The sequence below is a fragment of the Somniosus microcephalus genome, chromosome 31, assembly GCF_052327205.1.
Source record: "Somniosus microcephalus isolate GS21.2 chromosome 31, FLI_Smic_1.0, whole genome shotgun sequence".
Lineage (NCBI taxonomy): Eukaryota > Metazoa > Chordata > Chondrichthyes > Squaliformes > Somniosidae > Somniosus > Somniosus microcephalus.
This window is the reverse complement of record NC_141017.1, coordinates 29,264,375-29,285,652: the sequence shown is the minus strand read 5'-3', so window position 1 is coordinate 29,285,652 and position 21,278 is coordinate 29,264,375. Positions and strand designations below refer to the sequence as shown.

Genomic DNA, 21,278 nt, shown 5'->3' with positions numbered 1-21,278 from the left:
ATAAGCTGTGGGAGCTCACAGAGACACGTCGCTATTCTCCAGCGCCATGTTCAGAAAAAGTCAATTCAATGGCATCCAATGGCAGTGGGAACGCGATGGCCCTCAGCCGCTCCATCACCGCGGCCTCCTCCTCACTGTTGCCGGCTCCACGATGTGGTGGCCTGCTTCTCCCGCTCACGGTCCGGCCCCTGGCCGCCATGCCCGGCTCCCCTCCTCCCAGTCGGAATGCGAGCTTCCCGCCGAGGAGCTGCCGGCCGACGTGCTGTAGCGGGTCGTCGTGGCTGCTGCTGCTGCTTGTTGCTGCTGCGCTGCCTCCGCCCGACTCGCCGAACACATCGCTCCGGCAGCGGGAGCGGGCGGCGGGGGAGCGGGCCATCCGAAGCAGGGAGAGCACTTACCTCCGGACCGCCTCGGTCGCCATCTTGACCTTGGATAATCCTAGGGCAATGACTAGAAGAACATAGGGTTACTGCGTTCAGTTCTGGGCCCTGCACCTCAGGGAAGGATGTAATGGCCTTGCAGGGGGTGCAGCGCAGATTCACCAGAATGATACCGGGGCTAAAAGGTTTAAATTATGAGAGCGGGTTGCATAGACTAGGTTTGTATTACCTTGAATATAGAAGATTAAGGGGTGATCTAATTGAGGTGTTTAAGATGATTAAAGGGTAGATAGAGGGAAGCTATTTCCTCTGGTGGGGGGAGTTCAGAACAAGGGGGCAGAACCTTAAAATTAGATCCGGGCCGTTCAGGGGTGATGTCAGGAAGCACTGCTTCACACAAAGGGCCGTGGAAATCTGGAACTCTCTCCCCCCAAAAAGCTGAGGCCGGGGGTCAATTAAAATTTCAAAACTGAGATTGATAGATTTTTGTTTTGCTAGGCTATTAAGGGTTATTGGACCAAGGCGGGTAAGATGGAGTTATAATACAGATCAGCTATAATCTAATTGGGCTGAATGGCCTACGTCCCTAATAGGAAACATAGAAAACATAGAAGAGAGGAGCAGGAGTAGGCCATTCGGATCCTCGAGCCTGCTCCGCCATTCAATGCCCAACTCAGTACCCTGTCCCTGCTTTCTCCCCATAAACCTTGATCCCTTTAGCCTTAAGAAATATATCCAACTCCTTCTTGAATATATTTAATGAATTGGCCTCAACTGCCCTCTGTGGTAGAGAATTCCACAGGTTCACCACTCTCTGGGTGAAGAAATTCCTCCTCATTTCTGTCCTAAATGGCTTACCCCTTATCCTTAGACTGTGACCCCTGGTTCTGGTCTCCCCCCGCCATCGGGAACATCCTTCCTGCATCTAGTCTGTCTAGTCCTGTCAGAATTTTATAAGTTTCAATGAGAACGATAGTTCATGTGTCAGCCTGGACAACGGGTGTGATGCACTATCAATTGCTACAAAAGACTGGAGATTGAGTAAGTAATAAACAGGCTTTTATTACCAAAGAACAGAGCATGCCTCTTGGGGTTGCCTGGTATCCAAAAGGGCCGGAGGCTTCTGAGCAGCGACCTTTATACCCAGCCATGAGGGTGGAGCCAGGGGCGGAGTCAGCTGAGGCATGCACAGACAAGTACAACAATACTAACAACAGTGGTTTACCACATTCACCCCTTGTTTAGAATTGAGTCCGGCGGGGTGAAGTGCACTAAAAATTCGTGTACTGAAGTCTATCAGGAGGCCTTGTAAGCCGTCCTGAGCGTCGCAGCAGCGGCGGTGATGGTGCAGCATCCAACGTTGAACCCGGTGTCTCGTTCAGAGGAGGAGTAGCAGGTGGCGGACCCTGGGGCTGCTGCATGCCGTCTACAGGGGTCAGAGCATGGGTAATGGGAGGTAGCGATGGTGGTCTCTCAGAGGCACCCGAAGGTGCGAGGTCTCGTGCGGGGACTGTGTCCTGGGGGTAGGCAGGAGTAGCGGTGGGTGGCGAAGAGGGTGTTTCAGGAGCACCTGCAGGTGCGAGGTCTCGAATGGAGACTGTGTCCTCCCGCCCGTCCGGGTACACCACGTAAGCATACTGCGGGTTAGCGTGGAGGAGGCTCACCCTCTCGACCAGGGGGTCCGCCTTATGGGTCCTCACGTGCTTCCGCAGTAGGACGGGACCTGGAGAAGTCAGCCATGTTGGTAGCGAAATCCCCGACGTGGACTTCCTGGGGAAGGAGAACATTCTCTCGTGAGGAGTGGCATTGGTGGGTGTACAGAGCAGCGACCGAATGGAATGGAGCGCCGCAGGGAGGACCTCCTGCCAGCGGGAGGTCGGAAGGCCCTTAGATTTTAAGTTTAAAAGGACTGCCTTCCAGACTGTCGCATTCTCCCTTTCCACCTGGCCGTTACCCCGGGGGTTGTAGCTGGTGGTCCTGCTTGTAGCAATGCCTCTCGCGAGCAGGTACTGCCGAAGTTCGTCGCTCATAAAAGATGAGCCCCTGTCGCTATGGATATAGCTAGGGAAACCGAACAAGGCGAAGAGGTCATTCAGACATTTAATGACCGTGGTACTGGTCATGTCCGAGCAAGGGATGGCAAACGGGAAACGGGAGTACTCATCAATTATATTGAGGAAGTACACATTGCGGTCAGAGGAGGGGAGGGGCCCTTTAAAATCGATGCTCAGCCGCTCGAAGGGGCGCGTGGCTTTGATCAGGCTCGCTCTGTCTGGCCTATAAAAATGCGGCTTGCACTCGGCACAGATCTGGCAGTTCCTGGTCATGGTCCTGACCTCCTCGATGGAGTAGGGCAGGTTACGGGATTTGATAAAATGGAAGAACCTGGTGACCCCCGGGTGGCAGAGGTCATTGTGGAGGGTCTGTAGCCTATCAACCTGCGCGTTGGCGCACGTACCACGTGATAGGGCATCTGGGGGCTCATTGAGTTTCCCGGGCCGGTACAAGATATCGTAATTGTAGGTGGAGAGTTCGATTCTCCACCTTAAGATCTTGTCATTCTTGATTTTGCCCCGCTGCTTATTATGAAACATAAAAGCCACTGAATGCTGGTCAGTGAGCAGGGTAAATCGTTTTCCGGCCAGGTAATGCCGCCAATGTCGCACGGCTTCCACAATGGCCTGGGCCTCCTTTTCGACAGAGGAGTGTCGAATCTCAGGGCCCTGGAGGGTCCTTGAGAAAAAGGCCACGGGTCTCCCCGCCTGGTTAAGGGTTGCAGCTAGGGCAAAGTCGGATGCGTCGCTCTCCACTTGAAAAGGAAGGGACTCATCCACAGCGTGCATTGTGGCCTTCGCAATGTCTCCTTTTATGAGAGTGAAGGCTGCACAGGCCTCTGCTGTCAGGGGGAAGGAGGCGGACTTGATGAGGGGTCGGGCTTTATCCGCATAGTTGGGCACCCACTGCGCATAGTAAGAGAAAAACCCCAGGCATCTCTTCAGTGCTTTCTGGCAGTGGGGGAGGGGGAGCTCCATAAGGGGGCGCATTCTATCGGGGTCTGGGCCGATGACTCCGTTCTCCACTACGCAGCCAAGAATAGCAAGGCGCGTAGTACGAAACATACATTTGTCTTTGTTGTATGTGAGATTCAGCCGCTGGGCCGTCCGGAGGAATTTCTCTAGATTAACGTCGTGGTCCTGCTGGTCGTGGCCGCAGATGGTGACGTTGTCTAGATATGGGAAAGTGGCCTGGAGCGCGTTCTGGTCAACCATCCGGTCCATCTCCCGTTGGAAGACAGAAACTCCGTTGGTGACGCCGAAGGGAACTCTGAGAAAGTGATAGAGCCGACCGTCAGCTTCAAAAGCTGTGTACTGGCGGTCCTCAGCCCTGATGGGGAGCTGGTGGTATGCCGACTTCAGATCAATCGTCGAGAACACCCGGTATTGTGCTATCTGATTGACCATGTCAGATATGCGGGGGAGTGGATATGCATCCAGCTGGGTGTAGCGGTTGATCGTCTGGCTGTAGTCAATAACTAGGCGCTGTTTGCCGCCAGCCTTCACCACCACCACTTGTGCTCGCCATGGGCTATTGCTGCTCTCGATAATCCCTTCCTTCAGGAGTCTCGCTACCTCGGATTTAATGAAACCCCTATCCCCAGCACTGTAACGCCTACTTTTGGTAGCGATGGGCTTACAGTCGCGGGTGAGGTTAGCGAACAAGGAGGGGGGGGAGACTTTAAGGGTGGAGAGGCTGCAAATGGCGCGCGGCGGGCGATTTAAAAACTGCTGGCTGCAGACTGTGAGAGGGGGGAGGGGTCCACCATACGCTAAAGTGACACTCTTAAGGTGGCACTGAAAATCCAACCCCAGTAGGACGGCAGCGCAGAGATGGGGCAGGACCAGAAGTTTAAAATTTTTGTATTCAGTACCCCGCACTGAAAGAGTCACCATACAGTAGCCACCGACGTCCGCTGACTGGGCTTTGGAAGCCATAGAGATGCGATGACGCGTCGGCAGGACCGGGAGAGAGTAACTGCGCATCGTGTCGGGGTGTATAAAACTCTCCGTGCTCCCGCTGTCAAAAAGGCAGGTAGTGGCGCAGCCGTTTACCGTAATGTCCATCATGGACCTGGACAGTTGATGCGGGAGAGATTGATCCAGCGTCACGGAAGCCAGCGTATGTTCAAGCGTGTCGATGCGGTCGTCCGATGAGGCGGTGGTGGAGTCCGGGTCCCCCGTAACCAAAGTCGGAGGCGTCCAAGATGGCGGACAAAATGGCGGCGCCCACGGTCCCCACGCGGCTGGGGGAGCCCAAGATGGCGGAGAAGATGGCTGCGCCCACGGTTCGCACGCAGCGCTGCTGGCGTTAGCGGTCTTCCCTTTGCAGGCGCTAACGTAGTGACCTTTCTTCCCGCAGCCGGAGCAGGTAGCATTCTTCGCGGGGCAGCGTGCTCTAGGGTGTTTAGCTTGGCCACAAAAATAGCATTTTTGTGCCTTGGACATCGCTGCAGCAGTTGGAGGTGGCGGTCCCATGGCCCAAGATTGCGGCGTCCACAGCGCGGGGCGATGAGGGGAGAAAGCGTCCATATTTCTGTGGGCCGCGTCGAGCGAGAGCGCGAGGGACACTGCCTTTGTCAGGTCTATTTCACCCTTCTCCAGCAGCCTCTGCCGGGAGTAGTCGGACCTTAGACCCGCAACGAAAGCGTCTCGTATCAGTCCCTCCGCATGTGCCGCGGCCGATACTTCCTTGCAGTCGCAGCCGCGTCCGAGTACCCGCAGTGCCCGTAGGAAGGCTTCCACCGATTCCCCGGGCTGCTGTCTGCGAGATCTTAAAAGGTGCCTGGCATAGACCGTGTTAACCGGGCGTGCATACTGCCCTTTCAGTAGGTCGATAGCCGCCGCGTAGGTCGTCGCATCTTGGATTAAAGTATAGACTTGGTGGCTCACCTTCGAGGCCAGGATTTTCAGTTTATTTTCATCAAGAGTCACGGTCGAGGCTTCCAGATACGCCTCAAAGCAACGCAGCCATTGTGCGAATTTAGTCGACGAACCCGCTTCTTGGGGGTCTAGGTCCAGGCATGTTGGTCTGAGGGCTCGCAGCAGCGCCTGCTGCTCAGCGTTTTGCGCCATCGGTTGATCAGCATCCGCAGCCAACATTTAACTTTGGTAATAAAATTGATGCACTATCAATTGCTACAAAAGACTGGAGATTGAGTAAGTAATAAACAGGCTTTTATTACCAAAGAACAGAGCATGCCTCTTGGGGTTGCCTGGTATCCAAAAGGGCCGGAGGCTTCTGAGCAGCGACCTTTATACCCAGCCATGAGGGTGGAGCCAGGGGCGGAGTCAGCTGAGGCATGCACAGACAAGTACAACAATACTAACAACAGTGGTTTACCACAGGGTGTTGGCAGGCAATCTGACCATAAAGAGCATCACAGCCCAACCCAAGCCCGCCTCCACGCGACATCAATGCCAATGCAACTCTGCAGCAGGAGTCAGTGGAGCACGCTCAAGAGCGGGAACCTCTAGTTGGTTCTCTAGGGTCACTGCAACGCGGTGTCGTACACCTGCCACCAGCTTGACGGATATCAGTTAACCACCGCAGAGCTGGAATTTGAACCTGCTAGTCTGTATAAGGGGCAATTTTAACCTTAACCTAAACCTAAACCTAACCCGTGTGTCAGCTGTGGCTCATTTGGTAGCACTCTCGCCTTCTGAGTCAGAAGGTTGTGGGTTCAAGCCCCACTCCAGAGACTTGAGCACAAAAATCTAGGCTGACACTCCAGTGCAGTGCTGAGGGACTGCTGCACTGTCGGAGGTGTCATCTTTTGGATGAGACGTTAAACCGAGGCCCCTTCTGCTCTCTCAGGCGGATATAACAGATCCCACGGCACTATTTCGAAAAAGACCAGGGGAGTTATCCCCGGTGTCCTGGCCAATATTTATCCCTCAACCACCATCACAAAAACAGATTATCTGGGTCATTATCACATTGCTGTTTGTGGGAGCTTGCTGTGCTCAAATTGGCTGCCGTGTTTCCTACATTACAACAGTGACTACACTTTAAAAAAAAAGTACTCCATTGGCTGTAAAGCGCTTTGGGACATCCGGAGGTCGTGAGAGGCGCTATAGAAATGCAAGTCTTTCCTTTTATTGGGAAACTGATGGGATCGGTTGCATGGCTGGTTTTGCACCCCGCCACAATTTTACTCTCCATGGATATTGGGCGGGGTTTAAAAGCGGCTTTCCACCTGATCCCGTGGGATTCCCATTCCGGCGAGTGAGGTTAAAATCCCCCCCCCCCCCAGTCCACGGCTCATTAAAACATCATGCGATGCGGTTAACCATCAATGCTTGCCATTGCTGCACATTGAGCCAGGAAAATATAGGGAAGGCCCATTGATGCTGTACACAGCCCCGAAGTGGACCACCTGGTTTGTTGTAGGTATTTTTAGAAAGGTTTTCTGCCATGAATTCAGTAATATTTACACACTGCCTTGGATTATGGCGTTCTGCGGGGGTTACAACACCTTTGCTTAGAGCTCGAAGAGAATGATTCAACACGTGGCCTTTAACAGGAAATTATTGTTATTACCATGCTGGCACCAGGAGGGAGCCCCCCGCCCCCACCCCCCACCGTCAGATAAAATGAAACAGCTTCGAACCCTTCCAGGTTGAAGAAATATAAATACAAACCACTAAATCATGGAAATGTGGACTTAACAAAAAATCAAACCGCTGGAAATACAGAGCAGATCGATCTTCCGAAAAGAAAAATTCGCAGGGCTGTCATTTTAGGTAGGAGGCCCCCTCATCAGAACTGAAGAAGGATCCCACCCAGAATGTCTTGCGACCCCGCTTTTTGTTTTTTGATTTTCAGACGCTGCCTGATCGGCGGTGCTGATTTAAAGCTGGTCAAAGCAGATCTCAGGGAACCTCTCGGATTCTAGACCCTTCGGGGAATGGTCATCGGATGAAATAGAGCTCGTGGGGAACTAGCAAGGACTGGACCCAACCCCCCCCCCCCCCCCACAAGCACATGGGCCTTCAATCAGAAGTGAATCCCATTAAAGCGAAAGATAAAATCTCCTCTTAAAAAAGGAGAGGCCTTATCAGAGATTAAAATTTGCCACAACGGGCAGAGACATGAAAGAAGCTATTGAAAGATATAAGTAGCCTTGTCAGAGATACTGTACTCTTAAGACAGTCTCTGATTGGGTTTGGAGATAGTGATATTAATGATATGTCACTTTCGTGCAAGTCTGTCATCATTATTAATTATAGTTGGGCAGGTTGCAAATGTTGTCTTTTTAAAATTCTTTTTAATTCCTCATTAAGTCTCAGCCGTGGTTCAGCGGGTCGCACTCACACCTGAGTCGGAGAGTCGGAGGTTCAAGTCCCACTCCAGGGACTTGAGCACCAAAATCTAAGCCAGCACTGCCCCAGTGCAGTGCCGAGGGAGCGCTGCTCCGTCGGAGGTGCCGTCCTCCGGATGAAGCGTTAAAGCCCAGGTCTCGTCTTCCCTCTCCGGTGGATGTGAAGGATCCCGTGGCACTGTGTGAAGAAGAGCGGGGGGAGTCCCGGTCAATGTTTATCCCTCAACCAACATCCTTAAAAAAACAGATGATCTGGTCATCATCGCACTGCTGTTTGTGGGCGCTTGCTGTGTGCAAATTAGGTGCTGTGCTTCCTGCATGAGCACAGTGACTACACTTCAAAAGTATTCCATTAGCTGTAAAGCACTTTGGGACATCGTGAGGTCATGAAAGGCGCTATATAAATGCAAGTCTTTAAAATAATGTTTCAGTTATTTTCTAAAGGGGCAAAATTGGGTTGCGCCCCCTTTGGGGTGCTGACACTACTTTTAACGCCCTGAAAAAGTTAGCGCCCCCCGCACTCGAAATTCACTGGTAGCACCCCAAGAGGGAGGCGGGGCGCTACTGGAAGTGCTCCCCCTCCCTCTTGGGGCACTGCGCGTGAATATCGCGGCGCTACGTGCTGCAGCGCCACACGCGTCGGCACGTCGCGCCGCGGTATTACAGGCCTCCCTCCCCTGATTAAAGGGGAGGGGCCCAGCGCAGCGCGACCCGGGGCCCAGCTGGGCCACCAGGGATCGGAGTGCCGGCACAAGAGCCCGGCACTCAAGAGAAGTGCCGGGCTCACGGAGCGCAGCCGGCACTCCGCGGGGGGGGGTGCGGGCGGCGGGGGCTGCACAGGAGGCCGCAAACAGCAATGGGGGGGGGGGGGCAGGTGCTGGCAGGCGGCTAGCAACAAAAATGGCCGCCCGGCACCTCCCCTTTAATTTGCGCTGCCCCGGGGGCAGGTAGGCCTTCCCTGTCCCTGTTGGACATAGTGTCCGACGGTAAGTCAGGGGACGCTACCGAAGATCGCGGCCGGGGCACTGCACATGGCGATGATGGGAGGCGCAAATCAACCAAATTTTCCCCCCTAAGTCTTTTAGCTTGAAACACCTTTTTGGGGCTGTGTAAAGGGAGTGCATCCATTCTCTGTTGTACCTAACCTGGGAGTGACTTACTCTGTATCTAATCTGTGCTGTACCTGCCCTGAGAATGTTTGTGTTTCCGCAGCAGAGGGAGCTTGATTCTGCATCTAATCCCTGTTATATCTGACCTGGGAAGAATAGAAGGCGTGCTGTTCTGCATGTGGCCTGTGCTAGATATGACCTGGGTGTTCTTGATTGGAGAGGGTCGAAGTAACTTTACTCTGCTTCTCACTCCCTGAGCTGGATGTGTCTGCTGGAATAGAGGGAGCTTTGCTGTACATCTCACCTGTGCTAGGAGTACCCTGTGAGTGCCTAATGGGACAATGTAGAGAGAGCACTAGTCTGTTTCTAACAACAACAGCACTTTACCTAGGAGTGCTAACTGGGACAGTAAAGAGGTTTTCTCTGCATTTAACCCATGCTGTACCTGACCTAAAAATGCTTGTTGAGGTAGAATAGAGGGAGATAATTTATTTGTTGTTCTACTTATTGAGTAGAATGGGCCTATATTCTCTGGAGTTTAGAAGAATGAGAGGTGGTTGTTATAAATCTCATCATCATAAAGAAACTACTCATGAAATAACACTGGACGGCCAGCTGGTGGCGCCATCCAAGGAGTATAAATACTCGGGCGTGGGCCCAGCTTGCCCCGGGACATTTTGTAAGACAGGAACTAGTGAAGTACAACTAGACCTCCATGTTCTGAAACAAGTTGAAACCAAGTGCGTAGTGAGTTTTATTATGTCAATGGTCTCATTGAAATGTCTAAGATTCTGAGGGGGATTGACAGGGTAGATGCTGAGAAGTTGTTCCCCCTGGCTGGTGAGTCTAGAACTAGTGGGGCATAGTCTCAGGATAAGGGGTCGGCCATTTAAGACCGAGATGAGGAGGAATTTCTTCACTCAGAGGATTGGAAATCTTTGGAATTCTCTACCCCAGAGGGCTGTGGAGGCTGTCGTTGAGTATATTCAAGGCTGAGGTCGATAGATTTTTGGACACTGAGGGAATCAAGGGATATGGGGATCGGGCAGGAAAGTGGAGTTGAGGTCAAAGATCAGCCATGATCTTACTGAATGGCGGAGCAGGCTCGAAGGGACGGTATGGCCGACTCCTGCTCCTATTTCTTGTTCTCAAGCTGTGGGCAGCTCTGCATTTATTGGCCATCCTTATTTGTCCTGACAATTAAATGGCTTGCTAAGTCACTTCAGAGGGCGTTAAGAGCCAATCATATAGTGTGAACAAGTGTCACATATCGGCCAGAATGGGTAGGGGTGGCAGGTTCCTTGCCCTGAAGGGCATCAGTGAACCAGTTGGGTTTTTAATGACGGCCCAGCAACTTTCATGGTCATTTTGCCTGGTGCCAGCCCATAAATTACCCGGTATGTTGAATTTAATTTCACAACTTGCCCTGGTGGGCCCTGAACTCACAACCTCAGGGCTATCAGCCCAGTAACCACAACACTGCTGTGTGCTTAATGCTCTTTGATGCTGACACTGAGCGGGGGGGGGGGCGGGGGAGACTGGGAATAGTATTCCGTCCCTAGCGCTGATGTTCCTCAATTTCAGGAAAAATAAAACATTCCCACTCCCTCCCCCCCAACTACCTGCAAGGGATCTGTTGACTGCTTCAGTGTGCTAAATATTTTGTGCATTATGCTCAGTAATGCACAGAGCTCCTCTAAGTCAATAATGTTTGCCTGAGGTATTCAAGGAACTTCCATTAATCAAAGTCGTCTTTGCGGCCTTAATGTTTATGATTAATAGACATTTACGAGTCATTATAAACGTTTACACGCTATGAGTTAATCGATCAAAGCACAATAGCCTTTCTTTGTCTGTCTTATAACAGCGGCTTTATTGCACAGAGTGTGTGCACAGAGGATAATCAGGTGTACAGGCACACAAGAAAAAGAAGTCAAATTACAGGCCTTAAACAAGAAGTGCTGTGACTATATAATTGAAGCTCTTCCTCTTGCACTAATGGGAACGCTTTAGGCAACTTCCAAGTGCCTGAACTGCCGAGTCCTTGCTGCCCAACAGTGTTCGAGCGACGATAAATTGGGTTTAGCTCTTTAAGATTATGAAGGGGTTCGATAGGATAGACGTAGAGAAGATGCTTCCCCGTGTGGGTGCGACCAGAACTAGGGGACCATAAATCTAAGAGAGTCACTAGTAAACCCAATAGGGAATTCAGGAGAAACTTCTTTACCCAGAGAGTAGTGAGAATGTGGAACTCGCTACATAAGAACATAAGAAATAGGAGCAGGAGTCGGCCATACGGCCCCTTGAGCCTGCTCCGCCATTCAATAAGGACCACAGGGAGTGGTTGAGGCGAATGGCATAGATGCATTTAAGTAGAAGCTACAAAAACACATGAGGGAGAAAGGAATAGAGGGTTATGCTGATAGGCTGAGATAAAGTAGGTTGGGAGGAGGCTCGTGTGGAGCATAAACACCGGCACGGACCAGTTGGGCCGAATGGCCTGTTTCTGTGCTGTACATTCTATGTACCCGAATATGGAAGGGCGCCCCTGCATTTTAAAGATTTTGTTGTGTAATCTACCCACCTCCCCCCTGCCCCCCGCCAGAGTGGAGAGCGTTTGAATTGATCATATTTCAGGCAGCTCCATCTCGCCCTAACCCTGCACTTCTAAAGGCTTGGATTCAGACACTGGCTTTGTCTAGGGGTTCGACTCCTGTTAGCCCGATGCATGCTAAGAAAGAAGCATTGCTGGTGTATTGAGTGTTCAGGGAATGGTGGGTTTGTGGGCGAGTCGGATGCAAACGCAGCTGCCAATTTGCGCACAGCAAGCTCCCACAAACAGCAATGTGACAATGAGCAGATAATCTGTTTTAGTGGTGTTGGTTGAGGGATAAATATTGGCCCCAGGACACCGGGGAGAACTTCCCCAGCTCTTCTTCCAATAGTGCCTTGCAATTTTTTTTACATCCACCTGAGAGAGCAAACGATTTAACGTCTCATCCGAAAGACTGCCCCTCTGACAATGCAGCGGTCCCTCAGCACTGCACTGGGAGTGTCAGACTGGATTATGTGCTCAAGTCTCTGGAGTGGGACTTGAACCATTGACTTTCTGACGCAAAGGCAAGAGAGTGCTCCACTTTGAGCCACGGCTGATAATAAGCTCTTGTGGTGACAGAGAAAACTAGTATTAAGCATCGTTCTCTCACTCCCATTGTTAACTGAACAACATCTGTAAATTCCTCTTACATTAATCCTCCCACCATTCTCCACAAAACAAATCCTTTTTATCTAAAGTGTCAGACTTGAACTGTGGATGCCATTGGGGGGGGGAAAAAACGCGCAGGAACCGGCTGCAGATTACATTTTGGAAAATATCTTACAAAAGTCTATGAGAAAAATGTACTACAGAGAAGTCTTGCAGATATTCTTGCTGTCAGCTTGTGATGATTGACTCCAATTCTGTGTCAGATTACCCACCGTGGGACTGGCTATTATATAACCTGATATAGGTGATGATGTGGGAATTATAGACAAGCGTGATCAGAACGACTAAACTGATCTTAGACATGCGTTGTTGAAATGCAGAATGGTGCTGTTTTTCTCATCAGGAGTTGGTGCTCGCTGGCTGCTGGTTGAGGCAATTAGCATTCATTAGCGGGTCGCTTTCCTGTTAGGGACTTCCTACGTGCCCCCCACACCCACCACCAAATTTTGGTTCGGTCCAGCTGCAGGCTGCAGGCCAGACACTGCAGGCTCATCTGACAGGCCCAGGAAGTAGGCCAAAGCCTTCAAAATGGCTCCTCCCGCTCTGCTACTGGGTGTAACTGTGAACAGCGAGCTCCTCCTTTGTGGGAATTGCCACTGCTAATTCCGGGAATGTGCTTTTCCTTCCCTTCCACCCCCCCCCCCCTCAATAATGCAATTCGAGGGAATTCACGCAGAGTTCTTTTTATTCTCGCCGAAGGTGCCGACTCGTGCTTGTGGTGTAACTCCACAGCTGCCGGCAGCTCACCACCCCTCGCCTCACACCGCCCCCCCCACCACCCCGACACCACCCCTCCCACCCTGCTCGCTATCTTGTCCAAGTGACTCTTCTTCAAATGTAAGCTTCGACAGTGAGCGTGAGCTGGCTACTCAACTGTGAGGAGCGTCACCTACTGCAAGTGTAATCATAGAGGTTTACAGCACATTCGGCCCATCATGTCTGTGCCGGCCGGAAAAGAGCTATCCAGCCTAACCCTGCTTTCTAGCTCTCGGTCTGTCGCCCTGTAGGTTACAGCGCTCCAAGTGCATATCCAAGTACTTTTTAAATGTGATGAGGGTTTCTGCCTCTACCACCCTTTCAGGCAGTGAGTTCCAGACACCCACCACCCTCTGGGTGAAAAAGTTCTCCTCAACTCCCCTCTAGTCCTCCTACCAATTACTTGAAATCTATGCCCCCTGGTTATTGACCCCTCTGCTAAGGGAAATAGGTCCTTCCTATCCACTCTATCTCGGGCCCTCATAATTTTAGACACCTCAATTAAATCTCCCCTCAGCCTCCTGTGTTCCAAAGAAAACAACCCAGCCTCTCCAATCATTCCCTCATAGCTAAAATTCTCCGGTCCTAGCAACATCCTCGTAAATCCCCTCTGTACCCTCTCTGTGCCTGGTTGTGACCCAATATCAACACTCATGCTGTTTCCAGTAGAGGGGTCTGGATTGCGATCAGAAGAAGGAACCACGGCCTTTGTTTTTATTTCCCACCCCCCGTCCGCCACCGCCCGGTGCCTCCAGCACTGCGGCCGACTGCTGCCCAGTAGAACTCATCCAACTCAGCACAGACCAGTAATCAAACCTGGCACTTTTTGCTCTGTATATAAAGCTAGGTTGACACTCCCAGTGCAGCGCTGAGGGAGTGCTGCACTGTCGGAGGTGCCATCTTTCGGATGAGACATTAAACCGAGGCCCCGTCTGCTCTCTCAGGTGGACGTAAAAGATCCCACGGCCACTATTTCGAAGAAGAGCAGGGAAGTTATCCCCGGTGTCCTGGGCCAATATTTATCCCTCAACCAACATCACTAAAACAGGTTATCCGATTGCTGTTTGTGGGAGCTTGCTGTGCGCAAATTGGCTGCCACGTTTCCCACATTACAACAGCGACTACACTTCAATAAAGTGCCTCATTGGCTGTAAAGCGCTTTCAGACATCCGGTGGTCGTGAGAGGCGCTATAGAAATGCAAGTCTTTCTTTCTATGGCTGTTTACCACAAATCATGGCTTCCACTCTAGCCATTGAGGAAGCAAAGAGACATTGGCTCTGAATTTCCGATCGGAGGCTTCGTGCAGGCGGATGCCTCCAATCGGAAAAAATCTACGCACTTACATGCTGGCTCCGTAGGTCCCGAGGCTTGCGATCCTGGGCCTCTGCTCTACGAAATGCGCAGAGGCCCAGGTATCCCAGGGGCGCAGGTGGTACGCAAGCGCCCCGGGATCACGTGGGCCATGGGGAACCAATCAAAGAAGGGGATCCTCCTTCATACTTTTGACAGGTCTCTCCGCACAGATGTCAAAAGCATGAATGAGGATCACTTAAAAAACACAGTAAAACATTCAATTCATTTTTTTTTAAATCACGTATTTAAAATTAGTTAAAATTACATTAAATTAAATATTTTAAACAAAAATTTAATTTTTTGAAAAAAATGAAGTTTTTTACAGGGCTAAAAATAAACTTACCTTTTTTAACAGTACTGTATTTTTCAATTATAAATGAGTGAAATTTTTTATTTTTAAAATGTTTTAAAACTCTTATGCTGGTAAAAGCAGGCCTTACGCTTGCTTTTATCAGGCGTAAGATTTTTAAAGGTTTTCAGCGGGCAGGGGTTCTGCAGAAAGCGGAACTCTCTGCCCGCGGAGGCCCTTCTCCCGGGCAGGCGGATGATCTGTGAAGAGGATTCTTGACAGATCGCAAGTGCCGGTTTTCAGCGCAGGCGCTTGGCACGCCTGAAACCGGCACTTGCGCGAGGCCCCTACGGTGATCTCGTATGCACCCATGGGGGTCGGAAAATCCGGCCCATTGTAGCATGAAGACCGCAGTGGAATTTCCGAAGACCAAGTATTCTTCTCCACTCATTGCTCCCCTTGGAGTCTCCACAAACCATAGGACATTCCCAAACTCAAGGGGACAAGGGTTGACGTGTTGCCTGCACGTTACCTACCTTTACTACTTTGTAACCAGAGTTATATGACATCGAGCCAACTTTACGAGGCTTTCTGAAATTCTCATCCTTGTTTTCAAATAGCTCCATGACCCCAGCCCCTCCCTATTTCTGTACCCTCCTAGAACCCTCCGAGATCTCTGCGCTCCTCCAATTCTGGCCTCTTGCGCATCCCCGATTTTCATCGCTCCACCATTGGCAGCCGTGCCTTCAGCTGCCTAGGCCCTAAGCTCTGGAATTCCCTCCCTAAACCTCTCCGTCTCTCTCGCTCCTCCTTAAAACCTACCCGTTTGACCAAGCTTTTGGTCACCTGTCCTTGTATCTCCTTTTGTGGCTCGGTGTCAAATTTTTTTTGATAACCCTCCTGGGAAGCACCTTGGGACTTTTTAACTACATTAAAGGCGCCATATAAAGCCACCTGAAGAAGGCGGTTTTCCCATGATTATCTGGGAGAAGCAACACCGACAGGCAGCAAATACACGCCCTGCCATCAGCAAGAGCTGCCATTAACCCAGTAATGGTGCAGTCTTCCATTTGGAGCCTTGACCTTTCCCACCTCCACCCAATCACTGGAGAGGGGACGAGGCCAGAAAGGGACGCTGTGGCTCATGATGTTTGAACGGTTATCCGCATGTTGGTGGGGGTGCTGTGGAGTCCACCCTGCGATGTGTAAATGAGGTGGGTTCCACAGCGCTGGGAACATTATGGTCTTACAGAAACATAGAAGATAGGAGCAGGAGCAGGCCATTCGGCCCCTCGAGCCTGCTCCGCCATTCAATGAGATCATGGCTGATCATCCAAATTCAGTACCCTGTCCCTGCTTTCTCCCCCTATCCCTTGATCCCTTTAACCTCAAGAAATATATCCAACTCCTTCTTGAATATATTTAATGAATTGGCCTCAACTGCCCTGTGTGGCAGAGAATTCCACAGGTTCACCACTCTCTGGGTGAAGAAATTCCTCCTCATCTCAGTCCTAAATGACTTACCCCTTATCCTTAGACTGTGACCCCTGGTTCTGGACTCCCCCGCCATCAGGAACATCCTTCCTGCATCTAGTCTGTCTAGCCCTGTTAGAATTTTATAAGTTTCTTGGTATCCTGGTGGAAGTGGCTCTGAAATTTAATAGGGGGGGTATAAGGTAGTCTCAATATATCAAAGAAATTGCAATGCCACCCTGGGGATTGAGAGAGGACAGGCGAGTCATTCCTCTGTGGCAGATGTCTGAACTACAGAGGACCTCAAAACTCCAGGGCACTGTTGGTTACTGACCGGCTGGGTTTCTTTGCCGTTCGATACAAATAACCCTGAAAGCCAATGCCCTGATAAGGAGGGGATCCCACCGTTGCTTTATGCTGGCAGACTGCACTGTTGTAACTGGTTAGACTCCAGCAGCAGGGGTCCCCTACGCTACATGTGGAGGTCCAGGGCATTAAGTCTTGCAAGCCCGCGCCTTAGCTTTGGCAAGTGGGTTGTGCCCATTATGGGGAAGAGGGTGCACACTTCATGTCGGACAAACGGAAACCAGTTACGTGGTCTCCCAGTGGTCTGGTGTGGGTTTCGCTGTCAGACCAAAAGAAAACCGGAGAATCTTCTGCTGTTTCTGTTTGCAGCTGAGCATGGTGGATAATTAGGATGTAATCATTGACTTAAAGGCTGAACTCTAACCCCATGACATCATCCCCAAGCCTACTGCTCTAGTTCACTGGTATGAGAGTAGATCACTTTGACGTCCTGTAAACAGAGAAAGCAATGTAAACTTCACTTAAAACTCGGAATTATCACTGAGGGAGAAATGGAGAATGAGGCCCTTTCATTCACTGTTTACAACCAACAACATCTGTAACAAGTCAAACCAACAGACACATTAATCAGTGTCTCATTTTTATTACATTCCTAGGGGACTAAGGAAATGTCTCTAAAATTTCTAGGCACATAAAGCTCCACTGCTTGCAGGATGATGGAGCGTAATCCCAGTGACGCCCTCAGGGGCAAGCAGCGCATTTTCATTTATATACAAGGGCATGCTCTGGTTTACAAAGACAAGATTACAGGCAACTAACATTAGAGCCCAGAATGAAGGCCTTGATAATCTCACCCTGCAGAGCTTTGGGGAAAAATCTCTGCCCCTGCACAGTTTTACCAAAAAACATTACCTGGCGATCTCCTGTGGCATTGCTCACAGGGCAGTCTGGAGCAAGCATTAAGGAGGTCATTCAGAGGGTAATTGTAACTGCGGTAACTGTAAATTTCAGGCTGCAGCTCAGTGACTTTCTTCTCTTTTCCGTAAGATTGATTGGCATCATCTAAAATGTGACTTTTTTTTTTACTCGTTCCTGGGATGTGGGCGTCGTTGTTAAGGCCAGCATTTATTGCCCATCCCTAATTGCCCTCGAGAAGGTGGCGGTGAGCCGCCTTCTTGAACCGCTGCAGTCCCGTGTGGTGAAGGTGCTCCCACATTGCTGTTAGGGAGGGAGATCCAGGATTTTGACCCAGCGACGATGAAGGATCGGCCGATATACTTCTAAGTCAGGTTGGTGTATGACTTGGAGGTGGCGGTGTTCCCATGGGCCTGCTGCCCTTGTCCTTCTAGGTGGTGCAGATCGTGGGTTTGGGAGATGCTGCCGAAGAAGCCTTGGCGAGTTGCTGCAGTGCATCTTGTAGATGGTACACACTGCAGCCACGGTGCGCCGGTGGTGGAGGGAGTGAATGTCTAAGGTGGTGGATGGGGTGCTAAGTGACATGTGTACACAGATGGGTTTCTACATAAATTACTCAAAGCCCAGCATGGACCAGTTGGGCCGAATGGCCTGTTTCTGAGCTGTAAATACTATGTAATCCTCAGTACACATTGCTGGCCTACTGATTAGGGGCATCACCTTGACCTGATTTTGGCACCTTGGCTCCCAAACGCACTGCTTCAGGACGTAGGATTGATTCCCAGCATTCTCCACTACTTAGCGCTTTGATGACCTTTCAAATCCGATTTTGAATTCCTGGCTCAGGCTGCCGTTCAAATTCACGTAGTAATTATTATTATTTGGGGGGCGGGGGGGGGGGTAGTTTTAAGTAGGGCCATTGACGTCAGCATTTTATACTCACAGGGAACGCCAGCTCTCGTGAAGAATAGTGATCAGGGTTAGGGTTAGCTGTCGGAGCACATTTGATCTGTCTTGACACAAGAGGTAGCCCCGAGAAGGTGGAATACTTCCAACTGCTACCGTAGATGGCACCTATGTGCTATCGCGGCCAGATCTGATCTCCCTCGAAAAGCTGGAGAACAGCAAGGTTGCTGACGCTGTCGCCGGCACAAGTGGAGCATCAGACCTCATTTCATCTGGGGGGAGGGAAGAAGAGAATTAACGCAGAGTGCTGGGCCTAACAAAGATCATGGCCTGGAAATTCGTCATGGTATCGGATCGGACGCCCGTCGTACGCGGCGCCTCATGGCCCGTTCTGTGCCACCGCCCAAGATGAATTTCTCGGGCCCATATCTGATGATGAAGTGTCAAGAATGGTGGCTTTTGAGATGCCTTGAAGCTTGTCCCTCCACGCGCTGAGGGTGGGAGATACGTTTGGCAGGCGTCGTATGTTTTATTTTAACCCTTTCACTAAGTTAAGGGGGGTATCGCTTAACTGTTTTGAAAACCAGTTGGTGGATATCTGGTTGTGAAAAAGATTAAAAAATACAGGGATTTGGACGTAGATGATTAAGTATTCGATGGACACGATGACCATAGGACTGTCATCTGTGGAATGCAACGGGTCAGGATTGAATATTGTAGGTTGTAATGTTAAGCAGATATCTTGGAAATTTCGTTCTGTTTCCCCTGGGGACCAGAATAACTTTTTTTCATAGTTTCCTTTTCACGGAATTGTTGCTATGGTTACTAGCCTCCCTTGGGAGAGTCGACGGCAGCAGGGCGCAGAGGAAGCAACAAGCTCAATGGGCCAATTGGCCTTTTCTCATTTCGTATGTTGTTTTGAGCGGATGAACCTACTTGGAAAGAGGACAAAATCTTTCTAGACCACTTGTGGGCCTGACTGATAACCTAAGGTGTGGGTGATGATCATGCGGCTGCTGCCTGGGGTTAGAGGTCACCGTCTCCTCCGGGTAGGCCACATTGGTGTTGAGCACCTCAATGTTTGGTTGAACGAAAAGACAAAAGAGAATCTCCCAGTGCTGATCACACATCTCTTTTTATCTCACAGAATCAGGACAATCTGAAAGCTCGAACCAGCAAGGAGACGCAGATGTCAAACCACCACCCAATGGTAAAGATCGCCGTTTACGCACTGCTCAGAATGAGACGCTAGGGGGAACACAGTAGTCAGGCAGAAATGACTGTGCCTGGGCACCTCAGATATGGGATCTCGCAGGGGTCTGTAGGGCACCTCCTTTTAGTGCCACACTTGAGCAGGCATGTCAGGATGGCAGCAGTGTCCTGGCAGTGCCCGCTCGAGACCTGTGGTATTGCAAATGCAGAAGCCTATACATCTTTCCAACACAATTGTGCCGATCCGTACAAAGGAAACTGCTTCGAGTTATCATAGTGTTGCTTTACAAAAGACGTCTTACTGCAATTATATAGAGACCACACCTGGAGTATTGTGGACAGTTTTTGGTCTCCTTACCTAAGGAAGGATATACTTGTCATAGAGGGAAGGTTCACCAGACTGGTTCCTGGGATGAGGGGTTCGCCCTATGAGGAGAGATTGAGTAGACTAGGCCTACATTCTCTAGAGTTTAGAAGAATGAGAGGTGATCTCATTGAAACATACAAAATTCTTACCGGGCTTGACAGGGTAGATGCAGGGAGGATGTTTCACCTGGCTGGGGAGTCTAGAACCAGGGGTCACAGTCTCAGAATAAGGGGTCGGCCATTTAGGACTGAGAGGAGGAGAAATTTCTTCACTCATAGGGTGGTGAATCTTTGGAATTCTCTACCCCAGAGGGCTGTGGAGGCTCAGTCGTTGAGTATATTCAAGACAGAGATCGATAGATTTTTGAATATTAAGGGAATCAAGGGATATGGGGATAGTGCAGGAAAGTGGAGATGAGGTAGAAGATCAGCCACGATCTTAATGAATGGCAGAGCAGGCTCGAAGGGCCAAATGGCCGACTCCTGCTCCTATTTCTTATGTTCTTATGTTCTTACATACGAACAATGACAGACAGGAAAAGACCCACTGGTCCATCCAACTGCGATGCCTTGTGCATCACATTATATAGACTCACCACCCCACCCGAAAGCCATGTGATCTCCTGGGAAAGGCGATAAACCAGATAAAAACCCAGGCCGATTTGGGGGAAAAAAATCTCAGAAATTACCCTCCAACCACCTTAGGCGATCGAAACTAGTGCAGGAGATCACTCTCTGGCCCTGATCATTCTACGCAGGACCTAACTTTTAGAAACATAGAAACATAGAAGGTAGGAGAAGGAGTAGGCCATTCGGCCCCTCGAGCCTGCTCCGCCATTCAATGCGATCATGGCCGATCATCCAATTTCAGTACCCGGTCCCTGCTTTCTCCCCATACCCCTTGATCCCTTTAGCCTTAAGAAATATATCCAACTCCTTCTTGAATATATTTAATGAATTGGCCTCTACTGCCTTCTGTGGTAGAGAATTCCACAGGTTCACCACTCTCTGGGTGAAGAAATTCCTCCTCATTTCTGTCCTAAATGGCTTACCCCTTATCCTTAGACTGTGACCCCTGGTTCTGGACTCCCCGACCATCGGGAACATCCTTCCTGCATCTAGTCTGCCCAGTCCTATCAGAATTTTATAAGTTTCAATAAGATCCCCTCTCATTCTTCTAAACTCCAGCGAGTACAAGCCCAATCGCCCCAATCTCTCCTCATACATCATTCCTGCCATTCCAGCTATCAGTCTGGTGAATCTTCGTTGCACTCCCTCCATGGCAAGAACATCCTTCCTCAGATAAGGCGACCAAAACTGCACACAGTACTCAAGATGCGGTCTCACCAAGGCCCTGTACAACTGCAGCAAGACATCCTTGTTCCTTTTTGTACGGGGTGATCTCCGCCCCAGCCAGAAACAGATCCAGCTCGCGCTTGAAGGAATTCAATGAATCAGCATTCCAGAGGTTCACTATTCTCTGGGAAAAGAACCACCTCCTGACATCTAACCTAGATCTGGCCTTGTACAACTCAACATTGTGACCCCTGGTCTTGCCTAACCGATTTA

The 21,278-nt window shown here is 50.4% G+C and overlaps 1 protein-coding gene across 8 annotated transcripts in view; it reads left to right on the top strand.

Annotated features, from left to right (window-relative positions):
• The window catches only part of nfixb (nuclear factor I/Xb), a 609,152-nt gene that overhangs the window by 441,904 nt on the left and 145,970 nt on the right, over nucleotides 1-21,278 (top strand). For 7 of the 8 annotated variants that reach the window (XM_085971683.1, XM_085971682.1, XM_085971684.1 and 4 more), the window contains one exon: nucleotides 19,279-19,341. The exons of the other annotated variant lie outside the window; for it this stretch is intronic. In XM_085971683.1, coding sequence (XP_085827809.1) covers nucleotides 19,279-19,341 — 63 coding nt within the window. The remainder of the gene's footprint in view (nucleotides 1-19,278; nucleotides 19,342-21,278) is intronic. 8 annotated transcript variants of the gene reach the window in all.